This window comes from Scatophagus argus, chromosome 2 (assembly GCF_020382885.2).
Source record: "Scatophagus argus isolate fScaArg1 chromosome 2, fScaArg1.pri, whole genome shotgun sequence".
NCBI lineage: Eukaryota > Metazoa > Chordata > Actinopteri > Scatophagidae > Scatophagus > Scatophagus argus.
The window spans coordinates 5661737-5682493 of NC_058494.1; the positions used below are offsets into that span (position 1 = coordinate 5661737).

The 20757-nt window shown below is 38.5% G+C and overlaps 1 protein-coding gene across 2 annotated transcripts; it reads right to left on the bottom strand.

Moving 5' to 3' along the window:
* Positions 1-4: 4 nt before the first annotated feature.
* Positions 5-19844, bottom strand: cabp2a (calcium binding protein 2a). Of its 2 annotated transcripts, XM_046403668.1 has the most exons (8): positions 19228-19844; positions 18496-18678; positions 8501-8722; positions 4413-4443; positions 2781-2915; positions 2112-2221; positions 1421-1568; positions 5-1136 (listed from the first exon to the last, which is right to left on the bottom strand). In XM_046403668.1, exons 1-8 carry the CDS (start codon positions 19285-19287, stop codon positions 1111-1113), a joined length of 915 nt encoding a protein of 304 aa, XP_046259624.1. In that variant the 5' UTR covers positions 19288-19844; the 3' UTR covers positions 5-1110. The 2 variants fall into 2 exon arrangements, with proteins under 2 accessions (XP_046259624.1, XP_046259615.1); XM_046403659.1 differs by lacking the exon at positions 8501-8722 and having other exon boundaries at positions 6-1136; positions 19228-19457.
* Positions 19845-20757: the final 913 nt, after the last annotated feature.

A 20757-nucleotide genomic window follows, 5' to 3' on the forward strand; every position in this document is an offset into this window, starting at 1 on the left:
TTAAGAGAGAAGAGAGAGATAGAGAAAAGCTATCCAGTAAATAAAAACTGGTTTATTGTCTCTATTATATATTAATTTTTTAAAATTTACAGTACATTTTTTAAAAAGATCTGACCCGATGAATACTGTACAACATAAAACATTTAACTACATGATTGCATAAAAGGAATATTTACTTTTGAGACAGTCTGTCAATTAAGTTCCATCTGAGTAGGAAAACAGAGGTATGAACATAAGTCATGTGTAAGGATGTGTGGCAGACACCAAAAATCATTTTGTTAGTATTATCAAATCTTTATCAAAAAGATATTTGACATTAATAATCACAGTATCTGCAATCATTGTATTTGCCTGCATTGGTTGAATTATATCAACGGTGCAAAGTTTAAAATAATTAATAGAATGAATTGATATGTTTAGGAATTCATGCGTCAGTTTGTACAAAAAGATGCATATGTAATCTCACTGATTATTTCACTTTTGCTATCTACTATACAGTAATATCATACAATCACAGTCATGACAGTTTTTTAGCATTGAAATCGTGACAGTAAATCCTCATTCACACTCAAATACGTAACTTCAGATAAAGTCAGGTAATGTAGTAAACGGGTCTATTCACCCAAGTTACAAAAATCTCAAGGAGGGTCAACTGAACACCTAAACTGGGGTTAGTGTTAATACTAACCCTAACTGGGAGACTAGAAAAGTCGAGAAAATGTGTGTCTGTGAACTACTATTTGTTCTTTATTTTTGTGACAACAACTGCAAGTATATGTGTGTTTATATGTGCATCCACTTGAGTGTATATGCTTGTATCTGGTTCTCAGTTCATTAAAATATAAATGCACTTCTAAAGAAGAAGCTTTGATTTATCTACCTCCCCTGACCCTCAACAATCTCTTATTATATGTTAAATACATATTTCATTCATACAACAGTAACACATCGAAGGGATTCTCTTATATTCGAGAGGTGATTGAACGAAATTATAATTGAAAAACAAATACAGACACCAAGAAGTCTTTGTACATCAAGAAGAATTACACAAACATTAACAGTGTGCAGTCTGGTCCATGTTATGTTCGATACAGCATGTGATGTTTGGAGTCAGCGAGACATCATTCGCACAAACTCTGTGGAAAGAAAAGATATGTTGTCACTATCACTTGAGGAAAAGGTTAATATCACCTTTAACTGCATTCTTCTTCTCATTTTCTTTCTTTTCTCAGTCAGAAAATCCAATTACTAGCTCCATTTTCTTGGTATTGGATGCTGCATACATCCTAGAGAAGATATTTTATCATTCCTGAAATCTTTATACTATTTTTCACTTCAGTCTTATTTCTTATATTTTTTTTTCTTATTTCTCTGTCTTTTATTCCCCTCAGCATCATTACCTTAAATATTAATCACTCACCTTCAAAATCCACCTGTCCATCCCCATTGAGGTCTACATCTCGCAGGATCTCATCGATCTCACGGTGGTTGAGCTGCTCCCCCATTAGCTTCTTCATAGCTTCCCTCAGCTCACCAAGGCTGATCTGACCATCGCCATCGGAGTCAAACTGAGAAACAAAATGGACGGAAGAACGAAAAAAAAAAATTATCTCCTCCCAGTTGTGCAGCTCCTTGCAGTATCAAATAGCAGTTTACATCAAAGTCTGTGGAGATTCATAATATACACTAACGACTTTAATGGAATTTAATAGAAGGTTCAAGCAGTCAGCTCAAGCTGCATTGCTACATACACGTGACATTCCTCACTCTCCCCATTGGTCACTTAACCACCCCAAGATGATGCCAAAGTTATTAGGAGAGCAATACAATCACTACAATATAATCACAATCTGATCACAATCTCCCCTTCTGTTCCTGAGTTATGGCGTTGAATAAAAGCCAAATGTTATGATGTCACAGTTAAGTTGAGCTTTTACCTGTTGTGTCATCAATGTCATCACTTCATTTTATCCTGTTAGAGGTTTGTGTGAAATTTTGTCATCATTTTCATATGAATTTTTGAATTAAGGCCAAAAATGTGTTTTGTGAGGTCACAGTGAACTTTGACCACCAATCTATATTGCCATAAGGTAATAAACTGTGCTGCAGACCTCTTTGAAGGCATCCCTTAGCTCTTTGACACCAATCATATCTGCAGTCTCAGCAAGCATCTTGGGGCCCATCAGTTCCACAAAGTCCTCAAAGTCCACTCTGCCACCACCTAAAGAATGCAGAGAACATGTTAGCCACTTTTCCAAAACCTGTTCAAGGCGGATATGTGTGATTATTCTGCTTTGTTGTTCTGTATAAATGGTATGAACACAGAGTAGGGGGACCCGCAGGAGAGGCAGTAACAGAGGTAGTAAATGTAAAAAGCTTGAGAGGGAAGTGTTGTATTACAAATCACACTTCAGGAATGCCAGCTTGCCATCTAAAATCACATCCAGTGGTGACAGTATGCTGGCATGCTGTTAGGTTTGGTGTAAAAAAAAGCAAAGATGGCATCATGGCAAGTCTTTTTATGGCAGTACTGCAGAATTTCCATTATAAACTGATCCTTTTTGGTGTCTATAACAAACAAGCAAATTAAAGTTTAAAGCCATAATATATAATACTTTACTGTTCTTCAAATGTATTTTGTATGTGTGGCCAGTAGCAGTATTATAAGTAAAGGTGCAAGCAGGGACAAATGATTTGGCCTCTGGTTGATTTATCCAATTATACATGTTTTTGTGTGTTTGTCTCTCTCTGCATGCATATGATGTGTGTGTGAGACTCACAGATCTGCTGGCTCAGTTCTATCAGTTCCATCTCCGTAGGCATGTATCCCATTGTCCTCATACACTCGCCCAAGTCCTTACAGCTGATAAAGCCATCTTTGTCTTTGTCAAACTCCCTGAATGCCTCACGCAGCTCTGCAGGGAAGACGTGTTAGAGAAAGAGTGAATGAATGAGAGTCAGATATTGCTGTTTCACTCTATAGGTGTTTTGTTAAAGTCCTGTGTGTAGAATATTGCGACTGTCACGTCTCTCGTATTAATCTGATGATAAAGTAAAGTGAGACAGTCCTTGGGACAACTTCAAACTGTATGTAAAAACCCACTGATTTAAATCATGGCTATTGTCTGTTTTTTTTATTATTTTATTTAGTTTTGTTATGCATCTCATCATATAGGTGAGTAAATTATTGATTGATGCTTTAAAGATCAGTTATAAACCTCAGCCTTTGGGAAGTCAAAACTCCCATCAACAGGTTGAACCACATGACACCTCGTTATATTTCAACAAAAGGACTGCAGATGGTCTACACAAAAATCCATTTACTAACAACACTTACAACTTTAGACTTTCAATGAAATCAGACTTGATGTATAAACGACTTAAAGGGGAACTGCACTGACATTAAAGTCTGCTTACAGATCTTTGGGATCTTGGTTTTACTGCATATGTGAAAAACAGTTGTATAAAACCTATGGAGGGTGCCTCTTGTAATCTGATAAAGTGTCAATTAAGTCAATGTTGATTGGGTCTTAAAAACTTGCATTTGAAAATGAAAAAAAATGTAGGGGTGAGGAGTTAGACATAAGTGAGCTAAGGAGAAATCTATAGGATGCTCCTCATCACTGCTTAAGGCAAGTGACTCAAGGCTTTATTAGCTGCTAGGAGCATAACAACTTGAATTTCTGATTGAACGGTAGGTGGTCGAATTGTGGGTAATGTAGGCGCCGGGTTTGGACTTTTCATTTTTAAAAACCAAATAGACTGAATAAACGAAACAAACCAAGAAGGTTTTTCTACAAATTTGCTCCTATGAATGGCTTACAATATTGGTAAAACACTGTCACCTTTGGTAAAGCCATTATAACCTTTTTAACAGGTGCATTAATTGAAACTGGTACCTCGATTTGTCACTGTTCTAATTTTTTTCTCTAAAATAAGCCAACTAACATGTCAGTGTTCATAATGTTTTTAAGTGATTTAAGTTATTATGTTCCTTCACCAAATGTATTTCATTTCTATACAAATTCCAGTGAACACATTCTCCATAGTCAAATCATTCCCACAAATGTGGAGTGTGAAAGTGTGAGCCAGACCTGCGTAATATAGTTGAACTGTGCTTAAATTGTGAAGAATAATCTTTTCCTTTGAATAATAATCCTTCACTTTGATCTTCCACAGTTCAAGTAAAAAAAAAAAAAAACATCTGCTGGTTCACATAGCCGACATTCAATGAGAAGGCAAAGTCAGGAAAGCCTTTTTAAATTCTGCTCTCTACAGTGGAGCATGATTTTTCACAGTCAAACAGACGGTGTGAGGTTTAAAAGGAAGGTGCTTCAGGAGGAAGACGGGAATGACTGAAGGAGACGAGAGATGAAGTGAGGATTTGGATTAAGCTTTACATATATCTGTACCTTCCATTTCCTCTGGTCGTAGATCTCTGTCCTGCAGTGGTGTGGATGGAAGACATTACAGACATACAGAGAGAAATGCACAGCCAGTCAGGTACACACACACACACTTTCAATATCACAGTCTATACCTTGTTCTGTTGTGACAATGGCAAAACATGCAGGAATCATATAGTGCCTCAAATGGTTCCTTAATGCCTGTGAAGCATTTCTCTTTCATTTTCAGCTGCTTCAGCAGAGATTCTGTTACGGGATTATTTCGTTTTTGATCCGACTGACCCTTATAACCTTTTTAGTCAATCTGCTACTGCTTTGTGTCCAATCACTTTCTGTTCTCACTGATGGAGAAGCTTTGGAAGGCTGCTGTGCATATGTTCCACAACAAGCATATGACATGTTTTATATATATAAATATATATATAAAAAACAAACAAAAACAAATTAACAAAAAAAAAAAAAAAAAGCTTGCAGATGCACAATGACTAATCAAGTACACATCATTTAGGCCTCTCTCTCTCCTTTTCCATAAGCATACAAGCACACACATCTGGATACACAAATGTATGCAACAAAGCTGAAGAAACATTTAGTTGTTGATAAAATTCTGAAATCCAGAGAAATCCACCCTAGAAAAAAATGTCACTTTGACAGATTATGATATCAAAGGGGCTTAGCTCAGTTTTATCTTACAGCAACACACGAAAATCTACAGCTACAGTTTATGTTGAATTGGCTTCAGCGTGTGCTGGCATGGACGAAAGGTGATGCCAGGATAACTTGTTCACATGTGTTCTGTGAGGCTGTGGCATCAGGAGCAGGAATAATACAGGGCTGGATTAGAGGATGCAGGGGAGAGAACAGTGGCAGGGAGATTACAGCTGTAAATTGTATTACAAATCACGAAGGCTTATCGTTTTTCATTTCTGCTGCTGATTTTTGCATCTGCATTAGCATCTGCATCTGCACCACTTGATTAACAGACATTAACACATCTGCACAGGATGGACATACAGCAAACACACACACTTTTACTGTTATCTTTTTATGATAAAAAAATTGTGACTACTGGGTTGTGCAGGGATGGAGATAGAGAAGTAATGTTTTCCTTGCAGACAGAAAACTTTTTTTCTGCCTGCCTTACTCAACAAGCAGGCCACCACTGCTTGCTTTTGAAAACTTCTGGAACAGCAATGACCCAGCATCACCGAATGCTTCTGACAGCTAAACAGGTTGCCACCACAGTTTGCTTTGAGAGGGGTTCTGTTAATTCGGTAATGTTGTAAAAATTTGATACCACGAATATCAGTGGGGTTGCAAAGTAGAACGTACGTACAGTTCTCCTAAAGGAGCATTCATTCTGTGGCTCATTTTAGAGAACAAAGGATTATAGGGATTAATAACCACTGTCACCCTATCCATCTCATAGACTAATCTGTCTACTCTTTCCAGAAATCCCATCTCTTTCCTCGATCCATCACTTTTAATAAGGTCAGAAAGTTGTGCCACAACTGTGGCATCTCAGAAAGAATTCTACTGGGTTATTTGAATGATGTAAGAATATCTAACACTGCTAACACTAAATTACAACATTGGTCTACAATGCTCCAAAAGCTGCGTGGACTTGCAGAGTTAGGTGATTATTTTCTAACTGACCATCAGCAACCCTTTTCACCTACATGTCTGTTAATATAAAGAAATAATGATTATGGTCAAGGAAAAGGTCCTAACAGTGCATTCTAATGAATATAATGTCTTTTTCTGAAGTAGCTTTTAGGCATTTGTGAACTGAACATGTGATTCATATTCTGTTCAGTTCTGACTGGACAATTCGCCAAGTGTTTTCTGCTGGAAACTGATTCCCTGCTCTAGAAAAGGTAATGTCTGTCTTTTTTAAAACCCACACTGACAGATGTTTTGGCAACATGGTGGCTGAATTAAGGGGCTGCAAAGCCCACACCACACACTACGCTGGCACTTACATATACAGCAGTTATGGAGCAAATTTGGGATTCATTTACACCTGTGTTTCTGAAGCTATCACTCAAACAGTGTAAGTGAACCAAAACAACAAAGCTGTTGGCCAGAAAAACAAAAACAGTGAATTAAAAGTGTTCAACAGATTTGAAGGAAACTTCAGTGGCAGGTGCTAATTCCCTGCAGAGTGATTTCTATGATTGATCCATTTTACAGTATGCATTCACTGTTCCACACTTCCAGTTGTGCCCCACTTTGCTGCCTTGAAACTACGACACTTGCATTTCAATAGTGGATGACAGACAAGTAAGTAAAGCCAGATTCAGCTTTGGTTTATGTAAATGTTGTCATCTGTCCATGTTCACAAGGTTCTGTTTAGCCTGCTGACTGTGCATCCTTGGAAGTACTGGTGATTTTTTTATTTTACCAGGAAGTTTCATTGAGATCAAAATCTCTTTTACAAGAGAGAGACCTGGTCGAGGTAGCTGCCACAAATCACAACAGACATTTTTGAGTGCCACTCAAGAAAAACAACCACATTTCTCCTTAACCACATTTCTAAGTATATTTCCACGAATGCATCATTTCGACATGGACCAAATGGCGCACTCACATTTGTGTGAAGTATTGCCCAGTGCATAGCTGCAGTATTCCCATAGATCACTATTATAAAAGGGACATGTAAAAGTATTGACAGGACACCTCAAACTACAAAAAGGTAGGTTAGTCATGACTCTGTCTGTTATGAATTTTTGATCCATGGAGATTTACATTTGTAAAACTTCCCTCAAGCTCAGAAAAGCAAAAATCTGATGTCATCACAATATAAAGTCTGTAGGCTGAGCAGGAACTTGCAGGTGGGGCCAATGGGAGAAACACTACTGTACATAATCAGTGGACTGCATACCCAAGAAGTAAGCCTTGAAGCTAGAAAACTTTTCTGGCCCATGTGCCAGGACGGAAGCTCTCATTGGATGCATTGGACTGAATAGGTGCCATCCTACACCTGGTTTCTAAGTCTCTACAGATACTTCTCCTCATCTATGCTCCTCATCTCTTGCACCAGTGTAAGTGGAAAAAACATTATATTTTCTCTCTCTCTCTCTCTCTTTTTTATTGTTGTTGTTGTTGTTCAGCCGAAAACAGCAAAAACAAGCTAGCGCACATTTTTGATCTTCTTCTTGACTTTTGGGGTGATTGGAAAACAAGGTTATGGTGCATTTCTGTCACCAAGTAGAACTGAGTGTGGATGGGAAGTGTGTGTGTATGGAATGTCAAAGTGATGTAGATCCTCATCACCAGATCCTCATCACCAGTGCAAGTCTACAGTTGTCTGGATGCAGATGGTGGAATCATTAACTTTTCCAGGCTGCAGACAGGTTCACAAGACTGCTTTCAACATTCAACGAACACACTAAAGTCAACTACAAAATACAGTATAAGAATATAGTCTACAGTATGTAAATAACACCATTACATTTATCCTCTAAACTCAGCCCAAGGTCTTCCAATAGCTCAGGAGCCTATAACTCAGTAAAGTGCCATTGACTAGTGGTCACATTACTGGCCTAATGGCTCTTTTCAATTAGCACTGTCAGGAAATTACTCTGTTATTGATTTCTTCAATATCCCCCTGTCCCTACATAGGACATTAATCTGTTAGAATATATGAGACTCTTGCTAACATTTCTTTCTTTCTGAAATCTTTTGTTCAAAGGTGACAGATATTGTCATCATTTGACAAATGCAGTGTGAAAATATTTATAGTTGAAAAAGCTGAATCCTTTCGAGTTATTACAAGTTTGTTGCAATATTTACAACATCGTTCCTGTTGTATGATCATATAAATTCTTCTGAAATATGGTGATATGGGGTTATATAGTATTAATGGGTTGACACTCACAGGGTGACATTCTCATTGGTGGAGATGGGATGTGAAGGCTGAGATGATGTCACACTGAACGGAATGGTGGCCTTAACTTCACCTTCTCTTGGACACTAGGAGCAGTATAAAAATGGATGGATGAAGCGCTTATTGGTCATTTTGGCTATGATAATTTTGGACTCTCTGTGTGTGTGTGTGTGTGTGTGTGCGTGTGTGTGAAAGTTATACATACAAGCTGGCTCTGTGCGAAGCCCTGTCTGAGGAAGATACAAGCAGGCCCCACTAAGTTGTGCAGCATGTTGCAGTTCTTAACCAAAGCACACAGGGGCTCATCGAACTCCCGCTCGCTCCCTCCTTCCTCCTCGTCATCCGTGTCCACCCCACCTGCACCACCCAGGCCCCCCAGCATGGTGGCAGTTAATGGAGCGCTGCTTCGTTCTACGGCCGACTCCCCCTTAAGAGGAGGGGAACCAATAAATTAGGATAGAGTTCTGACTTAAATTCCCCTGACTGCAATTAAACTGGCTAATTCACGTCCTTGTTCATTGTGTTATAGCACTCATAAGTCAAATTTAATATCAATTTATTTATATTGTTTATTTAAAACAAAATCCCTTTGAATGATGGTTTTTAGCTGAAATGCTTGAAAGTTTTAAATATATGATAAACTTTAACAAATTATTAGGTTTAGATATGTACATTAAATATCACAGTTCAGTTCAAACTAGCTTTGATAAAAATAAATCCATTTCTCTCGACCGAAAGCAATTAAATGAATCCTTACCTTCTTCCGTTTGCTCTTTTTAGAGGCTTTATTTATGTTTCCCATCACCCTGCCCTCTTCTTGTCTCCCCCCTCCCGTTTCCCCTTGTTTTTCCCCACACTTCTTCCCTGTTTCTCTTTCTCTTGTCCTTTTGCTCTCCCTCTCTGCTCAGTTGTCACATAAAAGTCCAAAGCCCATACTAAATCCAGTGCAGTCCACAGGGCAACACCTCTCACACCCAATGTGGTGATGTTTGCACTTGCACCACTACTTCTGAAAGCGAATGAGGATTCCTGTCAGTGCACGTGCTGTAATCCAAGATCCTATTGGTCCGGTGAGACGCAAGGTAGGCATACGATGCGGCATTAAATCCTAAACTCATATAGGTTGTTGGAAGCTGTCATGATGAGCTCTGAGATGTGTGTGATATTATAGAATAGCAGCAGGGTGCTGGAGATTGATAGGGTGGGGTGGGAGAGTCGGGTCATATCTGGGCTGAAACAACCTGCTGCTGTTGCCAGACTCTGGCTCTGATTGCATGACTCGACCATTTTCTCTCTCCCTTTCTATCCGGTTTTCCCTCTCTCTCACACAAACACACTCTTTTTTTTTCTATTTATCTGTCACCCCCTCTTGCCACGAGTGAGCCCTTGAATTTGGACCAACTTAATCTAATCCATCCCACCCACCTTCCTCTCTCTGCCTCTCAAACATCATGCTTATAGTCTCAAAATGACTAGTCTGGCAGATCTGTGTGTGTGTGTGTTTATGTGTGCATGTGTAATGTGTGTGTGGAGGGGAAAGAGAGAGAGAGGGAGGGAGAGAGAAAGAGAGAGAGAGAAAGGGGGAGGGGATGGTAGAATTATGGATAGAGAATTGGCTGCCTGTTTAATCCCTGGCATTTCAGATTAGAGAAAAAGAGTTATGTTGACAGACTATGGGAGTGCAGGCTTCAAGTGGGAAAAATAGAGGAACAGTATTTATATTACTCAGTCTTTTTAAAAGTAAAATAAAAGGGAGAAATATTGGGAAAGATAGAGGAGTAAAGAGAGGGATATGTAACCTCAAGAAAGTACTTTTGCAAATACTGAGAAGGAGTTAGGGAGACAACAAATTACAGTGCAAATAAAAAAAAAACAAAAAGACAAAAAGCTCTATGTTGGATACCAGTTCCAGGTGAACAGGGCTTTAGGTATACCGAGGTCTGAAGTCTATCAACCTATACTGCATTTTTAAAATAAAGACACATTTTATGTAATCATTCTCTGGTTATTCACTCATTATATTTTCTGTTAAGTTAAACTGACTGATATGTTCACTGTATATTATCTCTCTGCTTTATGCTCTGGTGCAGGTTTGCAACTCTGATGGAAAATGATAAATTCCCCTCATTTTACTGATTTCATTTTAATTTAGCAGTTAAAGTTAGTTTATCTTTCTAAACCAGTGATGAATGTAACAAAGCATTTACACAAGTATTGTACTTAAACACAAATTTAAGGAACCTGTACTTCATTTCTACAACTACTACTTTGGTTGCTAGTTACTTCACAAATTTTAGCATTTCTGTGCCAAAACTCCCCAAATTATTTTCTTTAACAGGCTGATTAATTTTAAAAGTTAGCACATTAATCCATTATGAAAATAATTATTTAATGCAGTCCTATGCAAAACAACGAGCTCAACATTATCCAACCACTACAGTAAAATCCTGCTTTTACATTAATGCATAAATCATAATATTCTATTGAAGGGGGCATTTTCTACATTACAGTACTTTTCTAGTTAGTAGATTTAAGTACATTTGATTATACTTTTATACTTTATCTTGTGAGATAATATTATTATATTTCAGTATTAGTACTTTAAGATAAGTACTTCCTCATCTAGTGATCTGAACTATGTAACCTACAACATTTTGACTATATCCTAACCAAACTCTACTAATTTCCTGGTACTGAAAAAAAGCACATTTTTAAAAATTGTTCTGTTCAGGATTATGTTCTGTAAATATCCTCCTACAGTCTGGTCACATATGTAATACCAACAGACAATATTACAAACTTACACGCATGATCTAGTAAACTGTAAATACATGCTTTCCTCTAATACACATTCTGATGCTAAATTTAGTCCAGCAGCAATTGGTGTTATATTATTTTAATATCGATATAAGATCATTGAGTTTATGTAAGCCCACACACATCACACATCACACACACACATATACACATAATGTAGATTATGCCCGTTGTATGGTGCTGGTCATGTGGTACTGTGTGCGCCACAGATTAGCACAGTATGTGCAAGACCAATGCTGAGTGCCTGCAGCCCTAATCCTCTGCTGCCAGCTGAGGAGAAATAACACGTTTCTCGACAATTCCTCATTTCTGTGTATGAAACCTCTCACTTCCCTCTATCTGTTTCTGCATATTTCCTGCTGCCTCCGTTTCAGTGCAAATCTCTCCACATTACTGCTCTACATTTTTTCTGCTCTGATTTTATAAATATCTTGGCATTTTTACCCTCAATAAAACTGGTGAAATGAGAGTACATAAGGTAGGCCGTGACACACTTTTTAATTCACTGTGCAATTCTGCATGAATACAGATTTATCCTTGAGAAGCTTTATGACCCTTTACTGTCATGTCTGTCATTGTCAGTGAATCGCCAGAAGAGTGCAGCAAAGCCCAGCCTGTTGATCATGGAAAGATGGCCTCAGGTGTAATACTTTTGCACCACCAGCAGATGCCAGCCTCATACCTCAATACTAAAGGTTTCATCATTTTGTCAGAGAAACACCTGTGTGTTTTTGGACGGCACACAAAGCACAAAGAGAGAGTAGAGATACAGCATCGTGGAGAGGAGATATTGAAAAACCTGATTTGAAGCCCTGGCACAATCACTGAAAAGCTACCAGCTCCAGAGACAAGATTCCCCACCTGACCCTGCAGTCTGACTTTTCTACAAACTTTGAAAATTTAACAAAAATAAATAAATAAAAAATAGCCTGCAAATCTGTTGAGTAGAGATGACAGAGAATGATGAGACAACTTAGGACAAAGGATTTGAATTCACAGTGTCTCAGTTATATAACGGTATGGGACCCACTGATCCAGCTGGACACCCACCAGATTAGCAAATGCAAGCCTCAGTCCTATTTGCATCATATATTTCACAGACATGCACAGAATGCTTCAGCTGCATTTCATCACGATTCATTTAACTGAAACAATGGCTCACAGTGGTATTAAGGGTAGATGTCTAAAACTAGATGCATGCACATGCAGAAAAGCACATGCACACAGAAAGAAAACGCTAAGCAGTTTTTGTCTTGCTCAGTGGAAAAACAGAAACACTGACACCCAGCCATAATCAACAGCCTGGTGTGAACACAAAGCTTCACAGCCATTAAACCCAAAACAGAGCAGTTGGGTGAGAATTCATGCCCGATCCCTCGACAACAGCAAGCACACCAGATGCCTGAAAAACAAGGATAGAAGTGAGGCCAACAGGAAATCCAGTGCCCGGGCAGCAAACAACATTATGGACACATTCCAAAAGTCAGGATTTGCATGACATGCTATGCTAACAGCTTTGGCGCAGGTCAGGTCAAACATCTTGGATGAGACGGAGTGTGTCTATGTGTATTTGGATGCTTACACATGCTTGCATATTGACATACAAAGGCAGAATTATCGCAAATGCTGTAAATCAGTTCATTTGAGGCAAACAGGGTGACCTACAAATTAAACTATGAAGGTACTCACTTCTACTGACCAAAAAGGTCAACAACGGCAGTTTTGCAGCTATCATCACTTTGGGGCTATACACCACCTCAAGCCTGCAAAGACAGTATCGATGTCATTCAACTTGCATTTCCCACAAGTTTGGTACCATAATCCCAGTGCATTAAAGATGGGTAATAACGCTGTTACAGGTAGTATACTAAGCCTCCTTTATGTCAGAGCTTTAATGGAAATGCTCAATTCTTCATTCAGTCTGGTATTTTTCCATTGTGTTCTTTCCTTCCCCTTTTTCGTTTTGTGGGTGTGTGCCTGTGTGTCTCCTGTTGATCCCATTGGGAAGATAGCTGGGCGTTTCTGTGTCCCTTGCTGGCAGTCTTCCATGCACCTGTTGGCAGGCAGCAATGAGCTCACCTCGTCCCCTGCCTTTACAAAGACCGTTTTCTCCGCTCTGCCTGTGGTTCACCTGCTGCTGCTGCTGCTGCCTGCCAGTTCAGCTTCGACTACTTGCTGCCTGGTCCTAGTCCTGTCTGTCTGTAGTTTGGTGTTTCTGCTGAGACCACATGCACTCACCTGCCACCCTGCTCAACTCTGGTTTGGATTTCCTTAGTAAGAACTGCTGTTAGTCAGCCCCCTGAATTGTGTAAAGAGACTACTAAAGGCTTCATTAAACTTGTTGTTTTGAACCTTTTTGCTGACTTGAGTGATATGCTTTTTGGGGTTCAATTTTTTGGTTTGGTACAAAGTTTGGTTTAATTCCTTGATGTTATTTAAAAAAGAGGGCAAAATGCCATGGTTGACAGCTGAGGACTGTTCTCATTGAGTTGAGTTGATGTACTGATGGGAACTTGATTCCACGGCTCTGCTGCCAGATCACTACTGTGCACACACTGGCTCCAAATGATGACACAAGTGCAAGAGTGCCAACACTTCACATAATGACTTAAAAGAACAAGTACATCCTTCACTCTGAGCATCAGTTCTTTCTACATGACCACAAACATTTATTTGTACTGAATGTGACAAAACACCCCAAAAAACAAAAACAGATCAAACGTGGCAGTGCGATGACGTGTTTTAGTATGTTTGTTTGTTTTTCAGCCAACAACTTTATTATTATGATTTAGATTTTTCTCTTGTTTTTGTTTTCTTTGGACTAATGGTGTTGATAGTGATAGTTCATATAAGGAAAAGTGCTGGTTCAGTCACAGGAGGATTTCTATTTTACAGATTGCAACCGCATATGGCTGTCTGGATTGTCCCACATTCTCTGATCTCATTCTCGCCCACTTACCCATTCCCAAAAGGAGGATAATGCCTTTTGCACCTGTCCAGATTTTGTTTATGCATTTTTATGTGACCTAAAAGTTAGATTGGAGTCTTCTCTGAGGTCCTGGAGGTCCTACGGATTAAAGATTCAGAGTGAAAAATAGGATGAAGAGACAGAAATTCACAGAAAGGATGAAACTGCATGTACTTTCTCTCTATTCACAAGTATAGGACACAACCGTTGCTGCTCAGAGAGCCCCAGTGGTAATGGTCCATCACCTAACCCACTTTTAAATCTGTCTACTAAAGCTGCTCTGTTTTTTGGGTTTTTTTTTTTTTTTTTTTATGTCATTGGGTTGTATGTACTGTCTACAAATACTGGCACGCAATAGTCAAAAGTCTGTGATTTGATGTAATATTTTTTGACTTGCAATGAAATAGTTAATTGCTGAGTTGAACTGAAATGAACCTGTTTTCTATAACAGCACGACATTAAAAACACTCTAAAACATGGATTTTTATGTAAACTTAGCAAATAAAGCAAATATACTTAGATTTTTGTATTTCTACTAATAATAAAATAAAAAAAAATGAAGTTAAACACTATCCTTTTTATCTTACTTTTAATTTATTCCAAGGAAGAATTAAAAATGTAAAATTTTGCCTGCATGATTGGTTAACTTATAAGTGCTGATTGGCAATAGAATTATATTGATTTGGTTGGTGTTTGAATCCCACTGCTACTATAAATAAGCACCAGAATAATATATATATATATATATATATATATATATATATATATATATATATATATATATACTGTATATATATTTATATATATATAATGGATCATATGGTACTGAATGGATGCTTCTGTTAATCTCCCAAATTTGGAGAAGCCAGTAAAAAGAGAGATGTTGTTGATTGTATTTTGACATAATGACACATCACTCTTTACAGTTCTGCTTTACTAACAAAGCAGAACTTGCAAAACTCAATGACTGTCACAAATTTCCACAAACTTTATGAGCAGGTGTGTGTGTGCGTGGCTGAAATAAGCTAAATACATAAACACACACACACAGAAAGAGGGTGTAAAAGTTCACATAGGACAAATGTATGTTAACAATGACAACATGTGAGTTTCATATATACGTCAACTCAAAATCCACATTAGTTCTCAACAGTCTAAAGTAACTGATTGCAATAAAAAAAAACTACCTCTTACTCTCTTAAACTATAATGCAAAGGGATACTTAATTTGCCCACTCTGTACTGACTAACTTGTTTTAGTGAACACAATGATTTATAAGGCATCTTTTACATTTGTTAGGAGGGCTGAGGGCTAGGGAGTGATTAATTAAGCGGAGTAATTAAACTTGTGTAAAACATGGATTAGCATGCAGATCAGAGAGTCTTAACTTAAAAGCTAAATCTTGCTGATTCTGACTGAACCAAATGTCAGATGTCAGTCTGACGCCTGCATCTGTGAAACAAATTTGTCTAAGCATTCACAGAAGTGCATCCTGTGACACAAGTGTACTCTGTGTAGCTTGAGTGGTGTTCTGCTCTAATCTCACTTTACGTCGCAATCAATCTCTTCTCTCCCTTATGACTTCAAGCCATCCATCTCATCCCAGTCCTCCCTCCCTTCAGTTTCTCATCATTCACTCCATCTGTTGCTGAGTGTATAGATGACTCATATGAATAGAGAGAATAGAGGGTAAAACAAGAAAAACAGAGACCAAAGATAAACACCGCAGGATCCCGCTTTCTTCTCAGTGGGCACTTCATAAATGTCTTGTAATTGTGAAGGAAAAAAAGCTGACTATTTGCTAAGCCCTGTGCCCTGTCAAGTAAATATTTAGTTCAGTGATAATAAGGTCCAGTTTACCACTGAAATCTTTCTATATTGTTTGAAACTGTGGATTCTTAAATCCTGATGAAAGCGGGGTTGTCATTTCAAGCACTTGGTTCCAATACACTCATTTTGGTAGCTGAATTGACAGCTGCTGGGAAATTTTATCAGCTGATGGCCATCTAGACAAAAACTCTATTCCAGGAAAATACAAAAATATAAAAAAAATATGTAAGAGTAGAATGCTTTTTCCTTTTGGAGTCTTAGTTTATTATTTCTAGAAAAGAAAGGAAAAGAAAAGGCTTTTAGTATTCAAGACCTGGTACCACACACTGATAGGCTACACCACTGACATATATAAAGATGGATGACTCATTTCCACTTCCTTCCAAGTGTACAAAAGTGAACCTAAAATATCCAGATACAAGTATACAAGTACTGCCATTTGGAAGCAGAAATTGGGCATTAGACCTGTCGTATCCAGTTCCTCCCATACACCAGCCTTACCCAGTTGCAAGCAGCTCTCAGTTGCCAATCATGATGTCTCACTTCCCTTTTAGAGCATCAAATATCTCATTAAAACCAAACTTATCTCAGTTATCTTAGTTAGCTGGACCTATATTCCATCTGCTAACATGAGAAGGGCCTCCATGTTTGCTTTATCTATTCTACAGCCTGCTTTATCTATTCTACAGCCTGCCTCCAAGGGGCTTCACAGGGTAGGTAGATGGGTGAGTCATAGACAGGAGTTACTTAATGATATGCCACTTTGCCTCAGAAGCAACACTTACTGTACTGAAAGCAAATTAGCTGGACATGCTAATGATTTCAGCTTATGTTGTTCAGCTTAGATTCTATTTTGTTTTGTTACACTTTTACTTTTGTTTTGTTAAAGTCTTGGAAAGGCAAATAAAAGACACTGTGCTCTAATCTCCTTATTTTTTTGAAACCACAAATTCCAGTCAGTCAGTCTGGAAATGAAAAAGTGTCTTTTGTTCTTGTTCCAACAAAACCACAAACCTGTCAGATAGCGTGTAATTATATATGACTAAAATCCAGACCAATCCAATGAGAACAGAAAGTGTACTGTTAGCACACAAGAGGAGAACTTGAAACAAACTACAACCTAAGCCAAGGTTCACAAAATAGGTGGTAAACACAGAACTTTAATTTCGCAGAGATCAGTTTGATAATCATTCAGTTATAATTACTGATGTGCATTAACAGGCATACTATGCCTTCATCACCAATGCAAGGCCCAACACACCTGAAGGTTATTAAGGTCCCTGCAAGATACCACCACAGCTACCTGTTCTCTCTACTGCTCTAGACTGATATAGACAGAGAAACAGCTTTTCCCGCAGGCCTTAAGACCCTTTAATCAATAACACACAGTTATTCTCAAACACTATCCCTCCGCACACACCCGTGAACCTATGCACAACACACAAAGACATGCAAAACAATAGCAAAATTATTTGTGCAATGTGAGTGTAAGTGCACCTTTTACTGCTTTCTCCAGAATGTAATACTAATAATTCTGCTTCTGTTACATTTGCTTATTTCTGCTATACCCTTTGCTGTTTTGCTTTCTATTGCTACATAAATATTGCTCTATATTAATTTTATATCTACACTGATCAGCCACAACATCAAAACGACTGTGCAACCACAGTGCAACCATTAATTGCATTGTAAACATGTGATTAATTTTATTCACTTCACCTATCAGTAGTTTTAATGTTGTGGCTGTTTAGTACAACAGTATTTTCTGTAGTGGAGCATTTAATCTTGAAATTTTGTTAGGACATAATGATTCACATCCATGAACTCCTTTTTACTGCTTGCTTGTAATGTCTGTATAATACTGTGATGTTGTTCTTCTCTAAATCATTCTGGATTCATCAGTTAAGTGCATAAATGTGCTTAATGATAAATGTCTTGAAAACCTAAAGAAAACTACTGTTGTTGTATTTGAAGGTGTCTCATATTCAGTGGTGCCATAAGCCAAATGAATACAAAAACATATAAAAAAGGTTTTTAACATAAAAATTTAAAGGCGTACCTAATACCTAACAAGTGCATTTCCTTCCTAATAAAACATTTGCAAAACTTCTGTTTTGTATATGATGAAACCTGCATTGCAATCAGATTTCCTTGCGTGCAGGTTTGCACTATGTGTCACATCCTGTACGACTAAGTATGTGTATTTGCTTGCATCTGTGTGCATGCTCAGGAGATACACAGAAAACGGGGAGCCACTCACCAAAACTTGGCTCTATATCACATGGTACCTTTAAATCAAGCAATAGTTTGATGGTCTTCCAGGTTTTGTTTACAGGCCAAGCAAGTGTTCTCACTCTGATGTGCTCACTGATATTGAAACTCACAATAGCAGTGAACTGCTCAAGATGTTCATGAATGTTCATTCACTCATTCACTCATATGCAGCATATTTGTCATTAAAAAGGATAATGTTATTTTTGACAGTGTGTGTGTGAGCCAAATACATATTAAGAAGGGTACAGTGATATGCCAATTTAGAGGTGCATTTACCAAAGACATAGATGTAATGCCCAGAGAAATCCTACCTGTCCGAAGACTGAGTCGACAATGGGTCGTAGCTTTCTCTTGTCTCCCTCTTGCAACCAGAGCTCATCGGGGTCTCCCACAGGGGAAGACAAACTCAAGGTCTTGGCCTTAGGCTTTGGAGGCCTTTTCATACTAGCTGAACTCCATCGCCTGAGTGACTCAATCTTCTTCTTTATGGAACCCTGGAAGATAAATGAAAAAGCTCAAGTAGGAATACTGTTCAACAACTCATTGGTAGATACGTGAATGAGTAGAATAAGAGATGATTACTCATATGGCAGAGATAATAAATGAATAACTGAATGACCAGAAATATTTAACACTGCACATTGCAGAGCACACATTGCACACAAGATTCAAGATTCAATGCACCAACATTCCTAGAAAGAGGGGAATCAGAAAATGCTGATACACACTTCCTTTAGGTGAAATTGCATTCAGACATTTGGAATATAACCTTTTAATGTACTATCTCAGAGAAGTTCCTGAATTGTTAGAATTGGGTTGACAGCCTCAGAAAGATGGATCATTGATGGAAATGATCAATTCTACATTCTTGCATAAAAATGAAACAATAATTCTGACTGAATGTTGTAAACACATAAAGTAAATAGTGTGTGAGTGCCAGCCAGGTCTCTGGGTCACCTCAGCATATCATGCTGAGTCTGTAAGAGTACCACTGGCAGGATTAAGGACAGCAAACTCATATTTTGGCATGTACATCCACTGACCTTCTTCATTAACTTCCCCTCTGGCGCTTCCACTGATGATACGCTTTTCACGTCAGTCATCTTTGCAGCCCAGCTTGCATGCACAGAGATGTCCTGTTTCTCTTCTGTCTCTCCTCCTGTTGCGGTCTTGTTCCCTCCTCCTCTTTATCTGTCTCTAGAGCATCTGACAGTGGTTGATAATCTGAGGCATATCTCCTACTGTTGTTGCTCCTCCTCTCATCCCTCTCTCTCTCACTCTTTCATCCCTCCGCCTGTTTCTACATCCATATCTCACTTGTTCTTGTCTATCCACCTCTTCTCTTGGGTCCCCACTTTAATATTGAGACACAGTAACTTGATAAGTAATAAAGAAATAAAAAAATAAATAAATATTTTGTAAGAATGTGGTAGTTACACACACATCTTGTCTTTTTTCCCATCCATGTATGTGACTTCTCCAATAATCCCTTATTTATTTCCTCTCTATGTCTCTCTGATCTCATCTGCTCCAATGCTGATGTAGGCTTGTCCTCAATCCTCTGCACTTGATAGTGTGTCTCATTGTTTATGACATTTGCCATATGGGCCATCCACAGCACATTTCCAACTTGTAGCCAACAAGATGATGGCCCGCAGTATACGATGTGACCCAGGAAATTTGGATTTTGTATAAAATTGCATCACACTTTATACAATAGGTGGGGCAGGAACAGTATGTAAAATAATATGCTAAATATATCTGTTTGTAAAGTGAAAAGCACTGTACATTATTTAACATTTAACAGTATTTATAACAAATAGGATGCAGTGCGCAAAATTTGTAGTATGAATATATGCAATGTGCAGAGATAATAATCCCAAAAATGTGTCAGTATAACACACTGACTCAGATGTGGTGACTTTTTAAGTTAATGTAACACATCTTGTTCGTGGGGCACGATGAGAGTCAGTCTCCATGGGGTCATGGAGACTGACTGAGGCCAGTAGCAGAATGGAGTATTTCCTGGGAGCAAAGAGTCACATTTCTTGCTTGTCTCACCAGACCTGAAGGTGCACACATCCTGGAGAGATGACCAGCAGCAGTAATGATATTGCAGAGTCTTTCTTGGTCCTTGGCAGTTGTAACAGCTCACCAGATTGTAATGGACGAGATGAGGATGGAGTTAATGATGATGATGCTCAGCTCCCAGTTGAGGTCCTCTGTGGTGATGGTGCCCAGTAAGCCACAGTCCAAGAAGATAGATCTTTGCAGTGGGTTTTATGTATGCCGTGCCATGATTTAGATGGAGAAAGTTTAGTGACATCCGATCTTTGAGCGTAGCCAGGCAGTCATGGAAAGTGCACAGTTGATTTAGTTTATTGGGTTTGGCAGTGAAATAGGCAAATAGGTGAAAAAACCTTTTTGCCATGACACTCACAACTGAGCTCAGATGCATCCTGTTTCCATTGATCATCCTTCAGAGGTTTCTACAACTGGAGTTGAGTTCACATGTGGTAAATTCAGTTGATTGGGCATGATTTGGAAAGACACACACCTGTCTATACAAGCCC